The 27,181-nt window shown below is 41.4% G+C and overlaps 1 protein-coding gene across 2 annotated transcripts in view; it reads left to right on the top strand.

Annotated features, from left to right (window-relative positions):
- Nucleotides 1-27,181, top strand: part of Pou6f2 (POU class 6 homeobox 2) — a 366,558-nt gene that overhangs the window by 295,617 nt on the left and 43,760 nt on the right. For both annotated transcript variants that reach the window (XM_021215891.2, XM_021215890.1), the window contains exon 5: nt 24,351-24,491. In XM_021215891.2, the coding sequence (XP_021071550.1) occupies nt 24,351-24,491 (141 nt within the window). The remainder of the gene's footprint in view (nt 1-24,350; nt 24,492-27,181) is intronic.

The following is a 27,181-nucleotide window of genomic DNA, read 5'->3' as shown; positions in this document are numbered from 1 at the left end:
CATAGTGTGACATCACATAGAAAAACTACAGATGTCCAGCCTACCTACCTGCTCCCACTGTTAAGTCACATCACCTTGAATCACCTCTCATGAGCTCAGTCATTCTAATTTCAAAGAGTGCCCTAAAAGAGTTTTAGCTGTGGGCTAGGGAGGACTGATTTGTATGGATACATATTTCTCCTCAAGATATTTGCATGATTGCAAGAGACGAGGCCCTGCTCCAACTGAAGCAGAAAAAAAAAAAAGAACAGCCTAATTATTAAATAGATTCCTATAATCAGTTGATTAGAGTCCTGATTTTTAGTAACCCAGTTTATACCTTTAATAAAGTTACACAACTTTTCTAGAATATATATATATATATATATATATATATATATATATATATATATATATAAAATCAGAATTCGGAGATGTCATAAAATATAAGAGAAATGCTATTTTCACTTATGACCAGGGTAATAGCTCTCAGACTGGCGACACCATAGTTCAGCAGCTCATTTCTTTAACCAGTTGAGAACAAAAAGACACACACACACACACACACACACACACACACACACTAGGTGTTTATCAGGTACCCATGCTTTGATTCAATCCTATTGGTTTCTGGTTGCAAAAGCCACTAAAGATTAATAGCAAGGAATAATAAAATGACTTCATGCGCAGGGCCTGGGACAATAAGAAGGAAGATGATGCCTGTTGAGATAGCAAAATTTAGGAACAGATCAGCTTCACGAAGAGAAAGAAAGCAAACTGTCCAATATTATAGAGAACACCATCAGCTTATAGGTATACAAACTACTGGGGAGTAGGTAGAATTCATCAGGCAACAGGAATCCACGCATCCCAGCAACTGGAGAGAACATTGGATGTGGGGATTCTTGTACAAGCTCATATACCTTGGAAAGGGGGCACTTTAAGACAGAGTCCCATGCCCTGGGGAATCTGTAAAGACTAAAGTAGATGCAGACTGGGAGAAACTGTACCCTTCAGGTTTGTAGGGAAAGAACATGAGCAAGAGGAAACATGATCATGATTTTGTCACAAGAACTTGGATGCTATCCAGAACCTTGACTTATGGTGTGCTGAGTCAGAGAGGGTATAAGTTATTCAGAGAGCATAAAGATTCTCTCAAAGTTAGGTTCAGAGACACATCACAAAAACAAGACCAAAGATAGAGTGCCACACAGTTCACACATAGTCACTGATTTTCATTATACTCCAAAGTTATCAAGAAAACTAAGCATTCCTTCAAGCTTAGGAAAGCATTGACTTTTTTATTGGTATAAAAAGATATGAATTATACATGATGTAGTTTTAAAAAGAAGACTACATTTCTCCTTAGAGTATTCAGGGTTGTTGTGTTCCCACTATTGTTTATATATACATCAAGTACACGTCTGATAGAAAATAAAATGTTATCCGGTTTTTATTTTGTGTGTAGATGTGTGTTCGTGCATCACGCGCACACTCGGTGCCTGCAGAGGCCAGAAGATGGAGTCACATCCTCTGTAACTGGAATTTCAGATGACTATGAGCTGCTGTGAGGGTGCTGGGAGTCCTCTGTAAAGGCAGCAAGTGCTCTTAACCACTGAGACATTTATCCAGCTACAATTTGCAAACTTTTAAATTTGCAAACTTTTAAATTTATACGGAAGGGTTCGTCTCCACTTCTTGGTTTTCTACAACAAGCACACATTGCATGTATAGTAAATGTGACAAGGTAAAAAAGAAGGTAGCAACGTTATCAATAGGCTTGCTAATACTTTATTTAGTAACAAAACCTTAAACAGCACTCAGAGTCCAAAGATCCTAGAGATGTGAGTCACGCTTCAGCTGAGATTTTCCAAATGGGAACCTTAGGCTCAGCCTATCCCAATAACCTTCTAACACCTCTGTTTCCCGAAATTGTTTGCCTTACTCTTGGAAGGAAATGATCGTTTTCTTTGATATTCTTATTAAATCGGCCCAACGGTACAAGTTCTTCAGCACAAAGAACCAGGTTCTGTCTTCTGCTGCTGTCACCAATAGTATGAGGAAGTCAGGAGTGAGGACGGAAGTCACAAGAGATACTATCTGTGGACAAATGCAGAAGGAATGTGTTCAGGTCACACAGCAAACCTATGCTTAGTGTGTCTGGCAGATCACTGTTGACTAATCTCTTCAGAGCTAGGAAGACTGTGGTCACTGCCAAGAGTCCTGTGAGAAAGCCGATCCTGTCCCAGGTTGTGAGGACAACTTCCCTGACTTCTGTCTCTCCCGCTCAGCATTCCCACCAATGTGTGTCACCGAAGAGAGGCTTCGGGCTTAACGATTGGTTCTCTCTCACCCTTTCCTTCCAAGGTGGGAGGAGTCAGTTCTACCACCTTCTCCCCCGGATGCTCAATTTAAATATGAGAAGTGAAACACCTCAGAAGGGTCTTAAAACAAGCAGTAAATTACAAGTCATTCAACATGAGAAACTCAAAGACCTCTGTTCTAAAGGCGGATGCACTAGTGCAAAGCACTGCCCACTTAGAGGTCTCAGAGAGGAAGATAAATCCAACTAGCCCCAGTGGTTCTCATTTGTTCCACCAAAGTCAGGAGGAGGAATTTTATTGGCTGTGTCTCCTAAAATAATAGACACTCCATCCTTAGAAGTACTTGCATTTGGTTCAGATCAAATGCTCCAGGGTTTGGTCCAGACACCATGGCAAGGCTGTTTTCTTTCTATAGTAGCAATAATAGATAGCCGTGGTTGAAATCTGGGCAAAGTTTCTTTAAAGTTTTTTAAAAAATACATTGAAATTCAAAAGTATGTCCACATTGGTGACCACATCTGAAGCCTGGAGAACCGTAAGGCAGTCAGGAGCTGCACTATTTTGTGATTCTTTAGCACAATGGCTCTGCTGTATATATTGACTACAATTTAAGTTAAATACTTGCTTATAAATTATTTTCCAGGCTTGGGACTTATAAACAGCCTTGCCTGCTCCTGCCTCAGTACCTTCGCACGTCATCTCTCTGCCTAGTTATATGTCATATTTCTACAAGTGTCCCCCTCTCATCATTAAACTGTCTTTCTTGCCTTCTCTGAGACATCTCTGCCGTCCACAGGATCTAGCATTCCATTTCTCTCTCCTTTTATTAGCTCCTCTTCCACACTCTCCTGTTTTATTTTCTTCCCAGCATTTCCCACTGCCACAGATTACCCATTGTTTGCTCACTGCCCGCCTATCTTCATCTACAAAAATGCAGCAGCAAGTACCTGGTCCCATGTGAGTCTCGTTCCTGACTCTTCCAGTAGTCACTAGAACATTGAAGGCATGTGACATACATCCACTAAATAAAGGGTTGGTGGGTGGGTGGATGGACAAGTGGATGGATAGACAGACAAACAGAAGGACAGATGGTTGGATAATTCCACTTACTGTTTCTTTGGTTTAGCATCTTATTTTTCTCCTTGTGGGCCATATTTTAGGTATCACCCCTACCTTAGTTTGGATATAATACTGTTTTCTAATAACTCCTTATAAACATACAATTAAACAAAAATATAATGAAACAAGCTGATGGTGATTTTACACACATTTGGAAGCTTTGTATTCTGTAAATAAAATCTTATAATGAATTATGTTTAGATAGTAATCCTTAAATGTTTTTTGAAAGCCAGAACATGGATGATGTTATTTGCATACATAGAATTTATAACCTGCCTACATCCAAAAAGGATCCAAGAGGGATTATGATAAAAAATATATAACAGTCATAAGCAAAGCCAATAAAACAAACACCAAAATCAATGCAGAGTGAAGGGAAAATAAGAGACCAAATGGCTAGGCTAATACCATATCTATAATTGTTCATTAAACTTAACTCTGGACTTCCCAGGGGTGAAGTTAGGAAATAATAGGTTCTGTAAATCTCAAATTCTTGTAATAGGAAAAATAGCAGTATGTGACAAATGACCAACCTTTCCCTTTTGCATGTTTATTTAGTCAACAAACTTCCATTGCTTGCCCAGTAAAGCACAGCAGTAGTACAAGGAAGTAAGAAGTTAAGATGTCCTCTCTGCTCTTCAGTTGCTTTTCATTATAGGATGTGAAGGGAAATTACGTGTGGATGTGAACCATTTTAACATAACACATTAATTAGCATCATATGCAAATTACCTAGTAACACATTAATTAGCATCATATGCAAATTACCTAGGAGCTACAGAAGAGGGTGGTTTCGACAGGAGAATTTTGCTTTGGCTCTGGGTTGGAAAGGAACTCACCAGTGAAAAGAAGCCTCTAGACCCTGCCTCTGCATTGGAGAAGGAGCGTGCTGGGTTCCAGGAAGAACAATGTTCTATGACCGCCAGGTAGTGGTGGCCCCCACTTTTAATCCCAGCACTTGGGAGGCAGAGGCAGGAAGATTTCTGAGTTCGAGGTCAGCCTGGTCTACACGGAAAGTTCCAGGACAGCCAGAGCTACACAGAGAAACCCCGTCTGAAAACAGACAAGCAAAAAACTGTAATCATCTCATCATAGCAAGACCTGTGTGAGTATTGGCTGGGTGTCTGAATACAACTCAGTATAAATACACTGAAACCAGTGCCTTCACTATTCCCATTGAGACAGTAAGAAATGGAAGCTTAGAGAAGGTAAACACAGATACCCCTTCAGCTCCTCTTCAATGGATGGCATGCTGGTCCAGCTACTGAAGTGCCCTGTGTCACTAGTTCCTCCTAGGTGGCTTTAGCTGTAAAAAGGCTCCTCCTTCAAGGCCATACACTGACATGGATGACCCACATCTACTGACCTACTCATGTGACACCTTAAAGCCCAACTCTGACCCTGGAACATCTTCGTTCCTCACTCGTTCTGCTGCTCTTCCGCAGTGTAATCTTAACTATCAATTGGCTTTTAATAATAAAGTATCCTTGCTACTTTAAAATTAGTAAATAAATCAAGAAACCTCAGCTCAACCCATTTTTATGGACTGCTGTAGCTCTAACATTTTCTTGTGGCCTTGGAAGGCATCCACACAGACTATATCAAACCCAAATTCTCCTCTGCTCACTCCATCCACTCACACCTGTCCTTGGGGATCCATCCCAAAGACCTTCCTTCAGTCACACCTTATGACCTGTAGCAGTGGTTCTCAACCTGTGGATTGTGGTCGCATATCCACAGACATTTTCATTACAATCCATATCAGTAGAAAATTGCAATTATCAAGTAGCAATGCCATTTTATGGTAGGGGTGACCACAATGTGAGGAACTGTATTAAATGGTCTCTATATTAGGAAAGTTGAGAACCACGGTTCTACAGAGTCTGCTTCCAGGTAAATCTGTGTAAAATAAGGAGGATGGAAGAGCATCATTTAGAACCCACACAACAGGACTTGATCTCAGCCCTACTCCCTGACTGTGATGCAGACACAGAAACAAAGCTAGAATTGTATGTTTGGGGCAGGCTGTGACTGCCCTTGTGTGCATCCTCAGGTTATGGCCTTTAGAAAAAAAGAAAGATGTCTTTTAGGCTTTGCATGACAGCAAATGAGTGTATGTACAGTGTATTCTTTTATTTAAAATTGTTATTCTTTGGGAAGTTAGCACATAAACTCTGTATTTACAGGATTCATCCCTCTATTCTCCAACTCCTCCCCAGTTCTCCACACCCTCTTAAATTCTCTTAATAAATTCTTAATAAAGAAGAGAATGGTCTCTTCTTTATTATTGACCTACTGAGTCCATCTAGTGTGATTGTATGTACATGTGCTTAGAGCTTACCTCTTTACGTGACATCCATTTAAATGATTAGAGAGTGAAGAGGTATACCACAGCACGTGTGGAAGTTAAGAGTTTGTAAGAGTTAGCTTTTGCCCTCTCCCATGTAGATACTGGGGATCAAACTTGAATATTTAGGGTTGGTAGCGAGTGTAGAGAAAATATCTGTTTAAGTCCAGTGTTTCACAGACGACTTGTGTAATTGTCAGCATGACTGTGCGGGGTTATAAGAGCGTAACCTACTGTTTAAAGCAGTGTTAGGCTCACAGAAAATCTTGATGAAAGGTGGAGAGCTTTCCCGAATAGCCCCTGCTTCCACATGTCCACAGCCCACAAACAGCCATCATTAGTGAAGCCGCAATGACTCAACATTTTCACCCAAAGCCCCAGTCTACATGAGGGCTCACTCTTGACTTGCTCATCCTTTGTGTTTGGACATATGCATAAGGGTATTTATTCATCCCTATTCCTTCCCCATGGTCCTTTCCCCCATCACTCTTCCACTGCTTTTTTCCAAAGCTTCACAGTTGCAGTCACACAGTGTTTAGCCTTTCCATGGTGCCTTCATTCACTTACTGGTGAGCACCTGTGGTACACCTGTTAAAATGACCCAAGTTCAGAGCACATGCACCGGGAAGACTCGATGTGATGGGAACTGGTGGAAGTGGGAATAGAAGGCATTCCGGCAGTGTCTTACAAGCATAAACATGCTCTTGCCACACAGTCCACCCATCACTGGGCTCCGTCAAAGCTGAAAACTAGTGTCCACATGAATGCCTGTTCTTGGATGTCTATACTCTGTTCATAACTGCCCAAACTCGGTAGCAATTAATATATCCTTCAGCAAGTGGATAAATAAATAAAATGGGGTACTTTGTGATACAATGGGAATATTCAATATTCTGAAGTTAAATATTTACCACTAAGAAGAAATGAATTAGCAAGCTATAAAGGCACAGAAGAAATTAAATGCACATTACTAAGTAAAAGAAGCCAGTCAAAATGATTTGAAAGGAAGGCATTGCTATGCAGTGACTCCTCTAATGTCTGGGTGAATTTCTCAGATTCTCTCTTCCAAGGAAAACAAAATGAGAATGGACAAAAAGTGCTAATTTTGCTGCCAAGTTCATATTCCAATTATTCAGTTAAATTAAAGGTTGGTACACAAAGCCCATTTTATATCTGAAACCCTTTCTACTTGAAATAACATATTTTGTAATGTATTGCCTGATTGCTACTTGAAGAGTTGATGACAAAGTTCATGAAAGAGAAATGCATTAAAAATATTTAGAAAATTGCAGGATTGTTTTGAAATGTTTCTAAAATGGAATGCCATTTTCAATGCATTTCTCATGCTTATTTACCATAATTTGATTGTTTTGCTTTGAATGATTTACGGACATCTTTATACATCAGCTTATTGGCTCCTCCCCCTATTTTTGAGAGATGTTCGACACTGAGAAGCAGATCTCTACTGACTGTAAGGCTCTTAGCCATGGCCACAGAAGGCACAGTAACTTGTTCAGAAATTCAGAAGCTTCTGCGTCACACTACCTTCTGCTCACCTGGGAGAAAATCGAGCCAGCACTCCAGATGTAGAACAAATTTATCTCCAAAAATAATTGAGCTTCTTAATCTAACTGTAACACACTTCGAAATGAATGATCAGTGTCACATTTCAAAGTGTAAAACTAGTTTTTTTTTTTAATTTTCCAATGTAAAATCAGGTTTTGCATTATAAGATTTAGTTGTTATTTATAATGACTCCCTTTTATGTTAAAAAAAATAGTTTTTCAAAACTTTGCATATAATCCAACCAATTTCTTTAACTTTGCTTTCTTATAACTATGAGGTAAAGAATTAATTCATAATTCATAGATGCAAATAAATGTACCCACTTATACTCCTAAGACTTTAAGAGGCTGTGCCTATAGAAACTAAAGTAGCATATTAAATGTAAGCTTAATATGAGAAAATTTAACTTCAGTATGCAATCGGTGACAATATATGACATATGTGCTTCTCAACTGTTTATGAACACTCTAAATTGAGGTTTACAAAGAAAATGAAAGTGTTAGTGGTCATGTATCATTTATCTCCAAAGCCACACATGCTCAAAGAGAGGAAAGAATCTAATCCTGGTTACTCAGCAGCCATAGATACACTTAGTGTACACAGATATATAGACAGGCCACCACCACCTCAGTGGCAATCTGCGAGCACACATGGCCGTCTTGAGCGTGGTCCTCAGAGAACCATCATCCAAGCCTTTCTCCCTGAGAGTCTCCCACAACACACGTGCCTGCTTTCCATCCTGCCCACACCGCTTCTCTTTGTGGGATGAAAACTGTACTGCTCCAGGTGCTGAGAGGGAAGAGCAGGTAAACATTGTTGGGCTCACGACTGGTTCTATTCCACTTCAGAGAAATGCAAAATATGGCCTCCACTGCCAAACAACTATGTTTATGAATTCCCAAAGTCGGTAATCTCCATTATACATGATATTGAAATTGATAAATCTTATCTTAACCAATGTGTATGAATCACAACTAAAGTGTCAGAAGGAACATTTTCCAGATGCAGGTGGTTTGTGGCGCACCCAGGTTTGAAGAGATAGCCCTCCATTGATATGTAGATGATGGGACTAGGTAATATGCACACAACATACTCCTTTAGTACACTGGTTAAGCTTATAGATAGCAGAGAAATATATCAGCCAGCTTTTCTCGGGGCACACAGCATAGCATAGGCTACAGTTTACAAGGGCTTTCCATGTAGCACTACATGTAAAGGAGCTATTGTAATCGAATAATGTTGGGTACAATGGGTATGCATGCATATGTGAGTATGTATGTGTATATACAGTAGTGTGAGTATATATTTATAAGGGGTTGGGTATGTGTGTGTGTATATGTGTGTATGAGTTAGTGTGAGTGATATATGATTTGTGAGAGCGTGTATGTGAGTATGTGAATGTATAAGTGTGTGTGTGTGTGTGTGTGTGTGTGTGTGAGTTTTTGTATGGAGTGTGATATGTGAATGTGTATTGTGTAACTGTATGTGTTTATGAGGGAGTTAGTGACTGTGAGTGACATGTGTGCTATGTGAGTAGGTGTGTGTTTACCTGCATGTACATGAATGTGAGTGTATATGGGAGGCTGTGTTTAAGTGCCTATGTGTGTGGCTGTGTGTGAGAGAGATTATAAGACGGACACAGACTGTGTGTATGTGAGTGTGCAGCATGTCAAAGTATGTCAGTGTGTGTGTGAGACTGTGTGCATTTGTGTGCGCAAATGTGTTTGAACATGTGCTTTTGGACTGTAATAGGGGCTCTCGGTTTTAAAACATGGTATTATAAAGCAAAAGCTAATCTGAAAATTCAAAAACAAATATTAATTGGGCCATCCAGACACATGAATATGACCTCCCCAAGACAAAGATATTCTGGTATTAATATTTAAGATGTCCAAATCTCCCTCCACCCCAGATAGCTCCTTGGTTCCTGCAGTGGCTTGTTCAGCACTAAGATGACATAATTCTTGGTCTTCTGGAGTCTTCAAAAGCCTTTGGCTGGATGGCTTACAGTTGTTTTTTATTAAAATTTATTGTGGATTTAACATTCTATTGTTCCCTGAGCTAAATCAGGGTTTTAGCATATAGAAAAGGCCATCTCATCTTGGGGGCGGGGATCAAGCTCAGGCTGCTGGAGCCACCACAGAAGTCAACAAACTGCCCATGATAGAACCTTGCAGTAGGCCTGATTCACTACATGCCTACTTCCAGCCACGTGTTTCTATTTAAATGACTTACTGTTAATCCTAGCACTTGGGAGTCTAGGATTAAAGGAACAACAACATTGTCATGAGTTTGAAGCCAGCCTGGGCTATAGAGTAAGACCCTTTCTCAAACACACACACACACACACACACACACACACACACACACACACACACACACTTGGAAGGAGCAGAGGAGAAAGAAAGAAAAAGTGGGAATATTGAAAGAATTACATCCAATTAATATATTTATTTAATCTTGTAAGTCATAAAAAAAATTACAACACTGTTTCCAGTTTATTACATTGTACCATTATAATTGTCCATGTAGGAATCTTAAGTGTCCCCAGCTTCGGTGCTATTGGGATGTGGTAGGAGAAGAGGCCTAGTAAAAATGTGTAAGGTCACAGGGTTATTCATTTCAAAGGGACCGTGGAACCAGGGCTCTTTGCTTTGTTCTGCTTCACCTTTAAAAGCGAAGTCTCCAGCTTTCTTCACCACTCACACTAACAGTGAGAGAGTGTGCCAGCACAGTCCTGCCTTAAAATGTGCATAGTGGCGTTTCCTTGTGGTGATGATGTTGCAGGCTGAAGCCATGCTCAGAGCCACAGCTGGGGAGCTCTTTCCTGCAGACCTCCTCGTGAAAACCAAGTCTCTTGACACTGTCTTCTGTGCAAAGCCCTGCAGAGTTCGGGGCCGGGATTGGAGGTGGGGCGGGGAATTCAGACCTTTTTAAGTTCTTGGAGTAGTGTAAAGGATGATTGATTGGCCCGTCTCAGTACCGAGTGTCTAAATCTGCTGCTGTGGCTTCAGTACCTAAGAAATCAGCTTTAAAAACAGTGGGGTGGCTCCATCTTCTCATTGGGAAAAGAAACCCTGACAAGGGGAATGGCCAATGAGCTGACTCCCCGAGAGATCCCAAGAGCCTTGGCTTCCAAGGATTTTGCAACGGGTCCCTCCTACAACCTTAGCTGACTACTCTGTGTCCTTCTTTCCCAGAATTTTCTCAGTATTGGCCAGTACTTGGGGAAAATGTTTAAAGGTTTTTGTTACTAACTGGGAAGACTGCTGTCTTCAGTCTCCGACTGCCTGCTCTGTACGGGGAAAGTCCCACTCAGTCTTGCAATTGCTCATGGTGAGATTCGGCTTTTATACTTTTTGACCTGTGTTCGGCTTTATTAATGGGAACTTGCCAAACAATCTATATAACACCTTTTTATATTTTCTTGGCTTACGGCTCCTACAAAGAGTGGCTGGTTCTTATTGTTAGCCTAATGTTTTCAGAGCAACCTATCACCAACATGTCTTGTGAGTGTAGGAGGGTTTTATTTACCTTTGAGCATTCTGGTCATGTTTTGTTTTGTTTTTGTTTTTGTTTTTCTTCTGAGTCTATGCAGCCGTATTTTCTCTAATAACTGGGCCACTTGTTTTTCTCCATGGAGTTATTCACGGAGATGGTGCAGCCAGCCCTGTGATGTTCAGGGTGCCCTGCGGGGTCATTTGCCAGAGGATCTCACACTTGGTGTGGTAAAGAGACCACACAAGTGTTTACTCAGCAATGCATATAGACGCCAACTTAAGAGGGGTGGAACCTAACCAGAAATGGTATTTTCTTCTATTTACAGTCTAAATGTCATATCCGATCCTTACTGTACACTCATGAAAGATGTTGTCCTAAGGTTCCCGGACAGAGACACAACAAATAAACCAAAGATTACTTGTTCTTGGGATTGAAAAATATGACCCAAGTGGAGGATTGTTTTCTGAGAAAACTGTAGTCTCCGAGGCTGTAATAGCAGTTCAATGAGTAAACTTTGAGGCAAGCAAACCATCATGAATAATAATAAAGATCAGATCAACATACAAAGGCTTCTAGCTGCCCCCAGGCTGCTCAAAACCAAGGTATTTTGCAGAGGGCCTTATAAGCACTTTTTAATAATGTGATTATTGAGTTGGAAGAAAAAAAAGTATTTTTTTACTTTTTTATTGAATATTTTCTTTTTTTTTCGTTTTTTGTTTGTTTGTTTGTTTGTTTGTTTTTTGAGACAGGGTTTCTCTGTATAGTTCTGGCTGTCCTGGAACTCACTCTGTAGACCAGGCTGGTCTCGAACTCAGAAATCTACCTGCCTCTGCATTCCAAGTGCTGGGATTAAAGGCGTGTGCCACCACTGCCCTGGCTGAATATTTTCTTTATTTACATTTCAAATGTTTTCCCCTTTCCAGGTCATCCCTTTGGAAACCCCCTATCCTAGCCTCCCTCCCCCTGCCTATAGGAGGGTGCTCACCTACCCACTCACCCACCCCCATCTTCCTGCCCTGGCATTCCCCTACACTGGGGCATCAAAACCTCACAGGCCCAAGGGCCTCTCCTCCCACTGATGCTCAACAAGGCCACATATGCAGCCAGAGCCATGGGTCCCTATTTGTTTACTCTTTCGTTGGTGGTCCAGTCCCCAGGAGCTCCAGGGGGTCTGGCCAGTTGACACTGTTGCTTACCCCATGGGTCTGCAAACACCCTTAGCTCCTTCAGTCCCTTCTCCAACTCCTCCATCAGGAACCAAACTCTCAATCCAATGGTTGGCTGCAAGCATCTGCCTCTGTATTTGTCAGGCTCTGGTAAATGGTAAAGCCTCTCAGGAGACAGCCATGTCAGGCTCCTGTCAGCAAGCACTTCCTGGCATCAGCAATAGCATCTGGGCTTGGTGACTGTATATGGGATAGATCCCCAGGTGGGGCAGTCTCTGGATAGCCTTTCCTTCAGTCTCTGCTCCACACTTTGTCACCATATTTACTCCGTTGAGTATTTTGTTCCCCTTTCTAAGAAGGACTGAAGCATCCACACTTTGGTCTTCCCTCTTCTTGGAATATAGTCTGTGAATTGAATCTTGGATGTTCCAAACTTTTGGGCTAATATCCACTAAAACACACCCAGTATGCACTCACTGATAAGTGGATATTTTTTTAACTTTCTTAATGATTAATTGAATTGGTTGGACTTAAGAAAGGTTTGTGTTTCACCTATAAAACTATAATCTGTAAGAAAAAAACCATGCATTTAACAGTGCAATACCTCTTCAAAGTAAGTAAAAGACTTTCATCCATTTGGGGCAGATTCCCAGAGACGTGATCTAGTCACAAACTAGTACATTCCTTTTAATTAACAGCTAGAGTTAAAATTTATTAAATGACACTTTGATCTTATACATGGCCCTAGCCATAGATACAGAGTGGTCCTTCCTAGCCCATCATTGGGGGGTTTTATAACCTAGATCATTTCTTCATTTTAAAAGAAGATAATGTAGTTTATAATGCCAAATGTTTAATTATCAATTTTAAAATAATCAGCAATTTAAATTTCCTCTTATATAGAAAGCATTTTATGTAGATTACTGCTGATCAGTAGCTTCCTTGCTGAGAGACTCTGTGGATGGTCTCCATAAAGTGACAATGAAGATGAGAATGTAGGCCCTCTGCTTTCAGAGCTATGACTCTCTCCCTCGAGAGACCCCAGCCATGAACCAGCACACAGTTCATATGTGTGCTTCTGAATCTATGGTTCCTACCTTTGTCCCCTGCCTTTAAACCCAGCTAAGAACTATCCCAGATCTGTCTCCTGCCCCACAAATGGGGCTTTCTGCTGCCACAGTTACATATTTAGTCTCTCTTCTGTTATAGATGCCTGTCTTTTCCCATCAGCCTAGCCCATCTGTGATGTACACAGGACTGAGCTCCTATTAATTGTGGGAAAGCTTTTCCAGTAGCCTCTACCACTCCATGCTCCTCCAAATGGCAAAAGTGCCGCCATACTAATATACACACCACATACAGAGTTCTCTTTCTCAACTCTGCATCTTTAGCTGAGGATTTCCAGGGCCGAGACGCCTTTTCCTCTCTTTTTCCTCCTCCTTGACAATCAATTCCTAGTCTTCTTCCAAGACTCAGTTCAAGAGAGTCCTTTCCAAGAAGTCTCCCATTTTCCTGGGCCAGAGTAAAGCCCCTTGTCTGGATTTCTTGCTCCTTTTTCTTACAGCTCTGTCTGTGTTGGTAGAAAGGGCCTGAAAGGACCCAGAAAAGCCTAGAAGGACCTATAAGCCAAATGTTCTTGTCTTCTTGATGTCTTTCTCCTTGAGCCCTGGTATAGAGCCGGCACTACTGTCACCTGAAGAATTTAATGAACGACATGCCCGTGACACTTCATAAAGAAACTGTCTCTGGCTTCCTACTGATCCTTCTTTCTTTCCTGTCTTTTCTATGCACTACATAGCACCTGTGGTCCCTTGTGAGGACTCAACAAGTGTTGGGAACACACACACACACACACACACACACACACACACACACACATTAGGCTTGGGCCAATAAAGAATATAATAAACTTTTCCATGGCTAGAGACTGGAACAATACTAACTGCTGTACCATGGCAACAATTTATTGTTTTTTAAAAGTATCTCTTTCTAAAAGTATTTTTCCTTTTATCATCACAGGAATATTCCCAATTATTTGTTTAAGGTGAATAAGAAAATTAGAAACACAGGATGAACGATTCTGTAATATCAACAAATTCACCTAACTAATGTGCCATGACAAGAGGCAATTGGGGAAAGTGGCACTTTGTATGTAAGTAAGAAAATAGCATGAAGCTCCATAAAGAGATGGATTTTCAGGTTATTAGATGGAGGACCAGAGAGAAAAGGAAATGAGATGTGTAGGTTTGTAGTAACATTGCATTTGTCTGCATAGCACTTGGATAAAATCTGATTCAGGGTTGGTGTGTTCAGATAATAATGACCTCTCTTCTAGAAAATCAAATGAGTGAATTGTGTGGAATGGAAAAGCCTCCCTGCTTTTTTTTCCTCAACACTAGAATTAACTATAAAAATAACAGAGAAGCACATGCTTTTGAAGAGCTTTCCAATAGCATGCCACATAATTACAGCATGTCAGCTTGACCCAGTGCCTTCTTCTTCATCTAGTGTCTTCATAACTTGGACTCAGACTCCATATGGCACCTAGCTATCTCCCCAGAGTGGTTCTAGAACACTCGCTAAGACACCCATGTTTGTCCTGGGAGAGCCTACTCTGTCCATCTTCAGTGATGCCCAGCTTTTGTACAGCCAACTGCAGAGAGCCTCACTTTTGATTGACTTACCCAACACCCCATAAAGCCCATCACAGTTCAAGGCTATCCACCAAACCACAAAGATAGGAAGGAAGGAAGGAAGGAAGGAAGGAAGGAAGGAAGGAAGGAAGGAAGGAAGGAAGGAAGGAAGGAAGGAAGGAAGGAAGGAAGGGAGGGAGGGAAAAGGAAGGAAACAAATGAAAGAGGGAAGGAAGGAAAGGAAAGGAGAGAGAGAGAAAGAGAGAGAGAGACAGAGAGAGAGAGATGTGTGTGTGAGAGAGAGAAAGAGAGAGAGAGAGAGACCCAAAGGCCACATTCACTACTACCTTAACTTTCGGTGCCCAAGTAGAGTCAGGAGTAGCTTACTGAAAGGCATACATTTTCAGAACTGTGTTATTGAGCCATTTCATCACCCGCCATGCAAATATTACAAAATGTACCTGGACAGCAGGTCAATTACTGACTGTCCCTGTGTGATGCAGTCAAGAGACACAATAAGCAGAAATGGATGAGCTTTCTACCCATGTAACACAGTATGCTTTTTTACAGTTAAATTCCTGCACAATGGAAAGGATTGCCTTCTATAATAACAATACAAAGAATAACAATACACAGAATAACAATACAAAGTATTATGCAATAAATGCATAAGTCAGCAGCGCAGTCAATTATTATCATTATGAGGTACTATATGCTTATGTAAGTGCTATACACTCTTATGATTGGTACATGAGCTAACACCAACACAAAATATAAGTAATGTATTGTGATGTGGCAACTCCAACATCACTAAGCAATAAAAATGCATCACTTCCGCTGTGGTCTTATATGACCACGACTCCATATTAACTGAAATATCATTATGAAACCCATGACTGTAATCTCAAATCAAGATTAAACCCTCTCTCTGTTCAGCTCTCTACACCATTTCTAGGCTTTCAGTGTCTAAGAGATCCCATACAGCTTTTCATCCAAGATGTCCAAAGAAAAGCTATGTCTTCATTTTTGTTGAATTTTCTATCCTGGAGTATGACTGACTATGGTCAGAAAGATCATTCAAAGCCATTATAGCCTTGTAGGTATGTGCCTGTATAGCTGCATTTCTTGACCCTAATTTACCTGATTACCACTTAGGGACTAAGAAGTCTCTGGCCTTTCACTCCACACCTAAAGCTTAGGTTTATTGATGTAATGTGAAATCAGAGAGTTTAGTTATTTTAAAGGAAAAATGTACATACACTCTTTTTTTTTTTTTTTATAAAGACTGAAGGATTCACTTCCCACAAAATTCTTATCTTGAGGAAGATTTTTTTCATACACTCATTTGCATACTAATTCAGTAAATGTCTATCCAGGGCCTCTGAGAGTCTTTCATTGTGAACGAAACTGAAAATACAGTCATGAATCAAAATCTACTAGAGGGTGTTTAGAAAGGGAAGGAAAGAGAGCTGTCAAATAATTAAATATCATTTGCTGAGTCTTGTGAAGTGAAAGGACTGGATAGAAAACAGAAAGGTGAGTTTGTCATTTCTCTCATCACTGTGGAAATGTGCTCAACACAAGAAACTTCAGGAAGAAAGGCTTTAGACTCTGTTCTGGCTCACAGTGTGAGGATGCAACCCATTGTGGTGGAGATGCCGTGGCAGCAGGAGTGTGAGACAGTCAGTCACACTGAGTCTGCACTGGAAACACAGGGATACAAGCCAGCACTCAGCTGCCTCTCTCCTTTGATCCTTATCGGTCCAGAACTCTAGCCCATGGGAAGGATAGTACCACCCACATTCAGGATTCCCTCCTCAACTAAACCAATCTGGAAATGTCCTCACAGAAACTCCCAGAAGTGCATTTCCATGGTGATTCTAAATCCAGTCAAGTCTCACAAAAGAGATCTTTAAGAACTATTGTTGTGGGGAAAATACAGCTACACCTAAGAGCAGAATAGACTATGAGCCAAGTCAGTTTGCCACCCTGAGTCTTCGAGCACCTACCCAGGGCTCTTCCGTACCCATGACCCTTCCGTCCTTGATTATTTTTTTTTTTTAACAATCCTGAGCATTGTTTCATTTCCTTCCAGGTGGTTTTGGCATGATAACTGTAATTAAGGAAAGTGTCTCTAAAGAGTGCTCAGGAAAAATGAAATGTGGGACAAGGAAGAAAAGCTACCACAATGCAAACCCCTTGGACAGGTTAAAATCTGAAAGTGGCCAATCAACTATCCAGGATACTGTGACTGTGTGAAGGGACTTAGTCCTAAAACACTGTATGCCTATAAGAGAATGGATACAATTATTATAGTAAGACTTACAAGGGGCTTACTACTCTATGCCAGGAAACTCTTCTAATATGTTTCATGAACTGGTGCATTCAAATGGCTAGTTTTTGTTGTTTTGTTTCATGGTTTTGCATGCATGTGATGCTAAGGTTTGAAACCAGGACTTCCTGTGTGCCAAGTACATGCTCTACCACTAGACTGCACTATCGGCCTTGAGTCGTGTATCTTTTCACTAAAGTTGGAGAGACTGAGACACAGCTACCTAAGAGCAGCTTCAGAGTTAGTTCCAGAATCCAGGCTCCCAGTCATTGCACTATAAGATTTTTTTTCCTTTAAGGTATAGAATGGCCCATTAATTGCCAGTCCCATTTCTGTACAATTCTGAACAGGTCCAGGCACACAGATGACAGCTGCTAAGCTGTCCTGGAGCCCACCCCATCTGCTCTCACTGTCTCCACTCTATATCGTCACCCCTCCAAGACTAGAAGTCAATGACTAGATGGCTTATCTTTTCTGACACCACTTCCTTTACTACCACGTTTCTTCCCCTGTTTGAATATAAGCCCCACTAGATAGGGAACATGTCAGTCAGTCATTGCCATACTGTGCCCTAAACATATTGGGTATTGAGTAGGTGCTTGCAGGATGAAGAAATTACTAAGCAAAAGGTTATGTGTGATATCTATAATTATAGAATATACATGACTGTCTAAAAAGGTAATTTCTTTTTTACTTATATTTCTGCCCTGAAATGGATTTGGCTGTTTTCCCTCCACCAAGCAATTCTCCAATTCTCTGTGAACACCAACTACAGATCCAACTGTTTAATTCAATTCTTAGGCTAATTATCTGGAGTTAGGAAGGCCTCACAAGTAAAAGGTATATAACCTCACAAGTTCAATCCCCTACCCCTGACACACATCCATGTTAAATATGTCACCTGTAAGTGCTGGATTCCCTAGGCTTTCCTGGCTTCTGTTTACTGTGGCTACAACTCATGGGTTCCCATCAGTCCCTCTTCCTGTACATTAATTTGGTATTACACCTCACAGAACAGGGAAATGTGTTTATTATTTTGTTGTGAAGGGTGTTAGAAAGGATACAAATGAACAACTAAATCAGTGGTTCCGAACCTGAGAGTCATGACCCCTTTGGGGGCCACATATCAGATACACTGCATATTTGCATTATGATTCATAACAGCAGCAAAATTACAGTTATGAAGTAACAACACAGTAATGTTATGGCTGGATATTAGCACAATCTGAGGAACTGCATTAAGGTCACCGCCTTAAGAAAGTTGAGAGCCACCGCTCCAGAGGAGGGGATACACAGGGCAAGATCCAGAGGGTCCTGAGTGCAGGAACTTCTGTTTCTAAGTAGTTTGGGGCACAGTACCTCCCTTCACAGCACAGGAATGCTCTAACACCATTATACACATGACTTAACCTCTGAAATCAATGGGAACATTCTTGGGCCCTCTTCAGTCTCTAGAGAGTAGCGGTGAACTCAGGTTTCTAAGCCTTTGCCAGTTTAGCTCGATGGCTCTTCTCGCAACTAGTTTCCAACCTCCACAACCGGCTCAAGTGAGGTATAAGGGTCTCATAAGTAATAATCAGCTGCTTGCCTACTCTAACACTCAGAAATTCCAAGGATCTAAGAGCTCTATGATAACTAAAGGGGATGAGAACCATGGTGTACTTATCATGTCACAAAATCACTAATGAGATCGATTGGAATTCCAATTGTCCCCACCGTTCTGCTTCAGTAACTGTCACATCCCAAGGGCTTCCTTGGGCAACAGAATCCATTTTAACTCCTGAGCCCGGAGCCATCCACATCTGGAGGGTTCCAGTCCTCACTTACCCACAGGTTGCTGGATAATGATGACTGCCAGATGTGAAAGGTGAAGTTCCAGCTTCCTCGTGTTGGGGTAGGGACATATCTGAGGCCCCACTCATACAATAGAATCCTGCAGGATCAGGGTTCTCTTCGTCCTGGCCCATAGCTAGGGAATCCAACAAACATGCTGCGTTGTTTTCTAAAACTCCTCTTCGGCAATATGGCTATTTGTTAAAAAAAAAAAAAAAAAAAAAAAAAAAAAAGAAGAGGATGATCTGCTTTTCAGTTTGTCATTAAAATATTAATTCCAAAAGTATATAGAAATTGATGTGACTTTCTGTTAATGAACCAAAGTGTTTTAGGATACTGAAGTGCCTCAGATCACCTCAGCCCTAAAGGTCACTGGAGACCTTTGTTTCACAGAGGCTGAATGGACAGCATTTAACACAGAGCCATCTCTGCAATAGAACAGGAAGACAGAGAGCTGAGGGTCAGCTCAGTATTAAACTCTGGAAACTGTTTGCCAACTGTTCTAAGGGTCTCACACACAGTGACAATCATAGATGGGGGAGGGGGAACCTCCCAGCATAACCCATACGTGAAGTAGATCATTAAGAGGGACAGAGCCACCCATCCAACCAGTCTCTTCCCTTCATCACCCAAAAGAAATATTAAGGAGTAGAAGTGCCAGTTTAGTTAAAGAGTCTCAAAGACACAACAGACATGCTTCTTTCCCACCTATAGATAGAGGGAAAGACAAGATCTCAATGTATGTAAATGAACTAAAAACTGCCCTGTTTTCCTGACTGTTTCTAAAAAGCCTTTGAGAGTCGATGGCCCTTAAATGAACAGTCAGTTGTGCACTACTCAATGTGCTCATTTAAAATGAAATGGGACCACACTCCAAGACGCTAAACTAAAGATTTAGTAGCAAAAAGAACTGCTCCCTAAACCCATGCTCTGTAAAATCCATGTGGCTCACAGAGAATGACAAAACCATAGATCACCTGCAATTATGCACCAGGAAGGCTCAAAGCCTATGCATCCAGAAAGCCCTCTTAGGAAATAGGCATAAACATTTCATATCATGTCACAGCTAAACTGCCTCATTGTGCTCTCCTATTTATGCAAATGGGTTGTACTATTGTAATTTGATCAGCAAGGTTTCTTTTAAAAAGTTATGACTGCTGATATCCAACTTCAAGAAACATGAATCTTTTACCATGATGCAGGACAGGAGTCTCTCGGAAAAAAACACTTAGGAAAAAAGCATTGTTCTGTCCTGTGGGGACATCTGTTATGGTGACATCTGTAGATGTCATACATGACACTCCTGAAGGCTGCTCTTTGAAAGACTTTGTTAATTTTTTATCATAATCTAATGTTCACAGACAGCAAAGAAATTATAAAATGAACACTTGGAGAGAATTTTAAAATATTATGAACTAAGTCTAAGGATAATGTACAACAAAGAAAGTCATGTCTTCTCTGAGTTCTCTGTCACCTGCCACCCCCTGGTTCCAGAATTAAAACATGGCTGTCTCTACCGATGCACAGGACAGACGTGAGACAAATAGGTGACAACTGTTTCAAATTCTTTTTTGTTTTGCATACTTCTCGTGGCATTCATTTATTTTTTTGTTTTATATACCTTCTACTCTTATATTCTTTACAACTACAGAACCCATCTAGTTACCATGTCAGTTGGCTAGTAGCTTCCCTAAGCCACCTTTTAAAAATAACAGAGCCAGACATGGTGATACATGCCTGTAACCACAGCACTGGAGAGGCTAAGGCAGGATAATCTCAAGTTGGAGGTCACCCTGGGTTATAGGGAGCACCCTGGGTTATAGGGGAGCACCCTGCCAGAAATAATCAAGCACAAAATCTACAGAAACTATATTAAAAGCAGAGCAATTGTCATATTATTTCTAAGGTAAGAAGGTTCTGTGATGTGTGATCTGTGAGAGTGTTAGTCAGTACTTGTTAAGAGCATGAGCTATGGTTGGAGATCTAACACTTTTACCTGGAAACTTTCACTCGCCTCCCACTGTATTCTCCTGAGTGCTGTCATTCCCACCACCACCACCACCCCCATCTTATCCAGGTAAAAATAGGGTTTGAGTTTTTGCATCTACTGAGCCCATCTGGTTTTGCAGCCTGACTCTCCTTTTTGAAAGGTGGGGTTTGGTACCCTATGTCAGAGGTACACAACTATATTTAAACTTATTTTGATGCTTTATTCTGTAAAATTCTAGAAAAGGAAATGTCTTCAAAAATGGGCATTTCAGTGAGTAGATTAGACCAGCTGTAGATCCTGCAGCCACACTTGATGTGCTCCGGATGTAATGTCAAAACTCGTATCTGCTACAAATCCTTACGTTGAGACCTCCTGTATGTATAATAAGAACATGCTAGAATCCGCATGTCTTGAACTGATCTGTTGAAAACACACCATGTAATACAGTCAGATTTCTTCCAGGCTTCCTTTTTCCTAGTAGGCATACTGGCAATGAAAGACAGGAAGGCACAAACTTGGCAGCCATTTCCAAATGCCCAGTTGGCCTCAGACAGTCCTAAGCTCATTATATGCATTTATTGTGCATGGTCTCACAGCTGTCCAAATCTAGCCTGAGTCTCCAATCAAGAAAAAATAGTGATCGGAGCACTGCTAATGTGACATGACTATGGACAGCACAGAGCGACACGGCCTGAGGTGATGGCCTTTCCCACCCCCACCCCTGCAACTTATCTTAATGGCAGTGCATCCCTGTCCAACAGAAGAGCCAAGAAGTATTTCATGAAGCTGTATCCACTATGATCACTATCCAGGCTGCTCTCACCCTGGCTTGTACCACAGCAGCCACATCGGGCGTGTGCATTCTAGCTGTAGAGCAAGGCCTGCCAGACTTCTCCATAGAACAAGGCATATCCACAGACAAAGCAGGAAGCTATCTGTGGATATAAGAGCCATCCAAGGCTAGGGGGATATAGCTCAGTGGGAAAGCAATTGTCTAGAGCTTGGGTTAGCTCTGCAAAACAGAATAACAACAAAAAAATTATCCAAGTTGATAGTCTCTCCTTTAAGATGGAGAGGTAATTCACCCAACACCCATATGTGCACACACACATGGAATAAAAACAGAGAAATCTCAGAACCAGGCAATAACGTAAGAAGAAGAAAAAAAAAAACCATTTGAGGTAGTTTAGCAATCTTCTAAAACATCTAATACCAATTTCTTTTTTGTTTGTTTTTTGTTTGTTTTTCGAGACAGGGAGACAGGGTTTCTCTGTACAGCCCTGGCTGCCCTGGAACTCACTTTGTAGACGAGGCTGGCCTGGAACTTAGAAATCCGCCTGCCTCTGCCTCCCAAGTGCTGGGATTAAAGGCGTGCGCCACCACCACCCAGCTCTGTTGCCCACTTCTAACACTTACACAGAAGACTCAGAAGTCTTTCTAAGCAATTGATTTTGTTTTATATATTTGCGCAGTCTCTGATTTTGCAGCCAATACAGCTGACTACTGCTGAATAATGTACCAACATCTTAGACACAGGGAGTGCTCAGTTTCCACTACTGTGCTACACCCAGAGAGCCAGTCCATCATTTCCTAAGTGATATCTTGGCTGCCCTAGAAGATATCAAAGAAGTGCTGTGCAATCTTCATTACATAGACAAGACTGACTATGCATACACTTAAAATTTTCACTCACAACTGTAGACAGAACTGCCTTTTCTAAACTAAAGCCGAATTGCACATAAATTAATCATTCTATCTGGGTTAAGTTTATCTTATGACTCCAGGGATTTTGTTGTGATTTCAGCTTTATGCATAAAAACAATGTAAGCCGAGTCTTCTCAAATGAGCTCAGAATGGAAGGCCAGTGTGCAATGTCTGTTGCTAGGCGCTAGAGGGCTCTGTGCCCCAAGAACACAATGTGGACCATCCATTGTGGGCATTCAAACTAAAGCAAGGAGTATCTTAACACATCCCACTTCTCAGCCAGAGTCACTCTATAAACATACGTCAAACACCAAGGTCAAGGCTACTCATCTGGGGTTTCTCACTAGGCCAAAGAACGAGATTTTTTTTTTCTACTTAAAACCATCATTTTTCTTAGGAAAGAGATAATGACAAAAGGCAAAGTAATGAGCTTAAAGTGGATTTTTCTTTCTAAAACAATGTGCTAGGTAAATGAGATTTTGGGTATAAGAGAAAACAAGGATATACACTAAAATTCCCTTATCCCCCCCCCCCCGTTATTATTTTTTTTACTCATCAGATAAGAAATGTGAATTCTGGGATGGAAACTGAGAACTCTATGTCTAAGACACTGGCGTGTTGTTTAGCAGTACAGATGATGTAAACTCTGGGAAAATTCCCAAAACAATAAAGATACAAAATATTTTCTGAAAAGAAAAGAGAAAGGGGAGAACAGAGGCAGCAGAGAAGAATAAAGAATATTTAAAAAGTAGAAATAATACTAACAAAAGAGGAGCTCTAGACGAGCCAAGACTTGCACTAAGTAGGACCAACTCTTCTCCCCCAGGCCGTAGCCTTGGCAGGACTCTGCCAAAATGCAGGAGTTGCATGGATGTGGAACGTGGTGATGGAAAATGCATTATTATACACAGTTGTTGAAGTTGAGAGAAACTGTACAGAGGGGGAAAAAATAACACCCTAGAATAAATACAAATGAAATTCATGTATCAAAACCAATACTGTGAAAATAGTTTAAATGTTTCTTGAATTTATATCTAGTCATTAACCTAAATGCAGATTTCAGTTCCTGCCACCCTTCTGCCTCATGGTCAGAAGGCCTGAAAACCTGCGGTGTGGAAAATTGGCAGGAGAAAGAATATTGAATTGGTCTCCACGGGAAAAAAAAACGAATTTGGCAGCCATACCCACTTCCCTGTGCTGGTCTCTCTCCCTTCTGTTTATTTCTTCCTGTTACACGTTTGTTGCAGGAAAGAGGCCACATGTGAGATAAAACAGGAAGTAATTGTCCACCTGACCATTCACCAGTGACTTTGAATCTCTCCTTAAAATAAGCCCCAAGAGTCCCCACCACAGACCCACCTGCTCTCTGAGGGCACAGGAGCTGGACCGTCATTTCATTGCTTTTGGTTGTTTGGAAGTTCGGAAATGAAAGTGAGGTGGGAAACCTGCCCCTCACAAACAACCCTAAAAGAAGCTGTGATTCATACGTGGGAATGATAAATCCACACAGAAACCCCGTGAACATCAATTTCCTCCAACCACCCTGCTTCACATGACGATTCTTCACGTGACGATTTCAAGGAAGGCTGACATTTCATTCCGTGATTTTTATTCTGTGATTTCCCCCACCCCCAACCCCCCAATTCAGGCTCCTTCCCTCCTAGGCTGTCCCTCAGCTGAGCCCCCCCCCCCACCCTGTCCCTGACTTCCTCTGGTCAGTTTTCAGTCTCTTCCTGGGAGCCTGCCGTGGGTTCAGGGGCCCTTTGCATGAGCAAGCTGGAGGGAACGTTGCGTCATCGCTGTGTGGTTACCCTGCCACGTGGTGGTTTTCACCCTGATCTTTTCTTTCTTTGCAGCTGGTTAATAATCCTCTAGCAAGTCAGGCCGCCGCTGCTGCAGCAGCCATGGGCTCCATAGCAGGCTCACAGGCCTTTGGCAATGCCCTCTCCAGTCTTCAGGGGGTCACAGGTCAACTAGTTACTAATGCACAAGGACAGGTGAGTGGGAGACGGGAGGAAGAATGAATTTTACGGCAGATTGAACTCGGAAAGGAAATGAATTTCTTTTGCATGACAGTGATATGTAGCTGCATCTATTTGAGGCAAATAAATAATGTTTACTAGCGATGTCAAGACTAGGAGAGGGGTGGGGAAGTGTTTCTCTATTTTAGAGGCGAGATTTTTCTTTCTTTTCCCCCTAAAATGTCAAGGTTTTATGTTGTTTTTGTTTTGTGAGATGACTAGTATTATGGCCTGAGTTAAAGAGTTTCTCCCTTCTCACTAGTGGGACATTCTTTGAAATAAACAATCAAAAACTACATTTTTCAAAGAAAGCTTTACTTTGCTTTTTTTTTTTATTTTTCACTTAAAAATTTTTGACGTTAATGGGGGAAACTAGTGTCTTTTGCTGGTTGGTCTGATATATCTAAACTAACCGCAGTAAAGCCATATTCTGTATGTGTGGGAAGCTAATGCAAAGTCATATTCAAGCAATGACAAAAAGTAGGGGTTGGGGGCACAGAGTTAGATGCCAACTGCCATTCAGCCTCTGCGCTGTAGCTGATTTGGGGGGACTCTTGCATGCCTGTTGATTATCACTAATCTGTCAGGTCCACTAAGCCCTCCTCATGTCACAGGAGACCCAATCTCCTACAAGGCTCATGTGCCCAAGTCATGTTCACACATGACAGAACTTCAGTCGTCAATAACCATGAAAGCTGCATAAAAATGCAGGGCAGAGTCGAGCCTGGTGATGGCAGGGTGTCCTCCAATGGAAAGCCAGAGCCCAGCCTAGGTGATTAGTGACCTCAGTTTTCCAGCATGGCCATTTATGACCATGAAACACATGGAGAGTGTCATTTCTTTCCTGGGCAGTGTGTTTACATAACTCCCTGCTACAGACAACAGCTCGACCAAAGCAGGAATCTCAACGTCTTAAATTCTTGTTTTGTTTTTTTATTTTTATTTTACATAAACAGCAAACAAAGATGCATTATAAGCTAAACCATCTCTACCTCCAGCCCAGAGAAAGAAAAAGCTGACCTTGTTATATTTCCTGGGCGGGTGTAGGATTGTCCCATCAGAGGCCCAAGGGCTGAACGATGGAGCTTGTCAAAGAGAGGCCCCGTGTAATGAATCATCTTATCACAGGTGCACACCACACATATTAAAGGAGGGTTGTATGAACACTGTGCCCTCTACAGTAACCTTTCAATGTCTACTTTAACCCTTGTTCCAATTCCTTTTCATCAAAAGATCATTTTATGCAGCCAGCTCTAAATGGAGGCTCTCAAAAGCATATTAAGATTTCTGGAAGGCTGTGGGTATTGGGGTGGAGGGAAAGTTTGTTTTAATATCTATAACTCACACATACTGGAAGCAGCTTCCCAGAGCTACACCCAGAGATAAAGCAACCTCAAGATGTAAATTTTAAGAGCTGAAGAGTAATATCAAATCTATCTACAGAGAGGCATTTCCCTGATTTTTCTGTTCTGTCATCCAAGTGAATATACAGCTTTGCTCCCCGCAAGGAGAAATACTGTAAGGCTTGCAGTGGACTACTTGGTGCTTTTTTTCAAATACTTTGGTAGCTGATTAGCCAGTGGAAACCTCTTAGGGACCAGAATTTCCCCTGTTGTCACCCTAAGGCCTGGAATCTCTGTCACAGTCAGCAAGAATACGGAGTTGAATACTCCTAGAGCTCTGTAGACAGTGACTCAGAGTTAATTATATAGTGTCTTTTACTGTTATTTTACAAGTTGTGTAAGCGTAGTTTGTTTGTATTTATAGTAAACATGTATCCTAAAGCAAACATCTACTACCTTAACAGGGAGCAAAAATCATTTAATAGGTGTGGTTTTCATCTCTTGTTAATGTGATACAAAAGAAAAATATTGGAACTAGGTTAGTACAATTCACCTTGGCTAGCATACCCCTGCCACCTAAGATGGCCACACTCAGTCCACTGACGTCTCCACGGAGATTTCCCAAGGGGACATGAGAAAACTCTTTGAATACTTAGAAATTCCCTTATTGGAGTTCTTGGCACCTGTCCTTTTTTGTATTTAGAAGTGTATCCAGGATTAATGGCATTAATGCTAAAGTTAAACCTAAGTTTGAGAAGCAGAACTTATTGATAGTTACATGGACAGATGAGATGGTTTGTTCCACACAGCAACCATCGAGTAGGGGCATTGTCACCCAAAGTATTTATCCTTGTCCTCACTTCCCAAGATCCTTTCTGCACCCTATGGACCAAAGTCAGGATTTAAGAGACCTAAATGAGCCTTCAAGCCTACACAGGATTAACTTTAGTTACCAATTCTATCTGGTTTCCAAGGCTTAGCTTACCCAAGCCTACTCATAACCCTCAAGGAGTCACCTGCTGCAGGCTACACTTGTGCCTGCAGGATCAGCCTCCTCTCTATGCCCGAATCTTTCTTCAGATTCTTGGCCTTTGGGTCTCAACAGCAAGAAATCTCACCACCTAGGTCTCATGGCCTTGGATGTGTTGAAGAATAACCTTTTCTGTTCTTTTGTCTCCACCCCCACCCCAACCTCTAATCATAACAAATAAGAGAAAATGTGCCACCAGGCGTGGTGGCGCACGCCTTTAATCCCAGCACTTGGGAGGCAGAGGCAGGCAGATTTCTGAGTTGGAGGTCAGCCTGGTCTACAAAGTGAGTTCC

Source organism: Mus pahari, chromosome 16 (assembly GCF_900095145.1).
Source record: "Mus pahari chromosome 16, PAHARI_EIJ_v1.1, whole genome shotgun sequence".
NCBI lineage: Eukaryota > Metazoa > Chordata > Mammalia > Rodentia > Muridae > Mus > Mus pahari.
The sequence above is the reverse complement of the archived record's forward strand: the minus strand, read 5'-3'. Positions and strand labels throughout refer to the sequence as shown.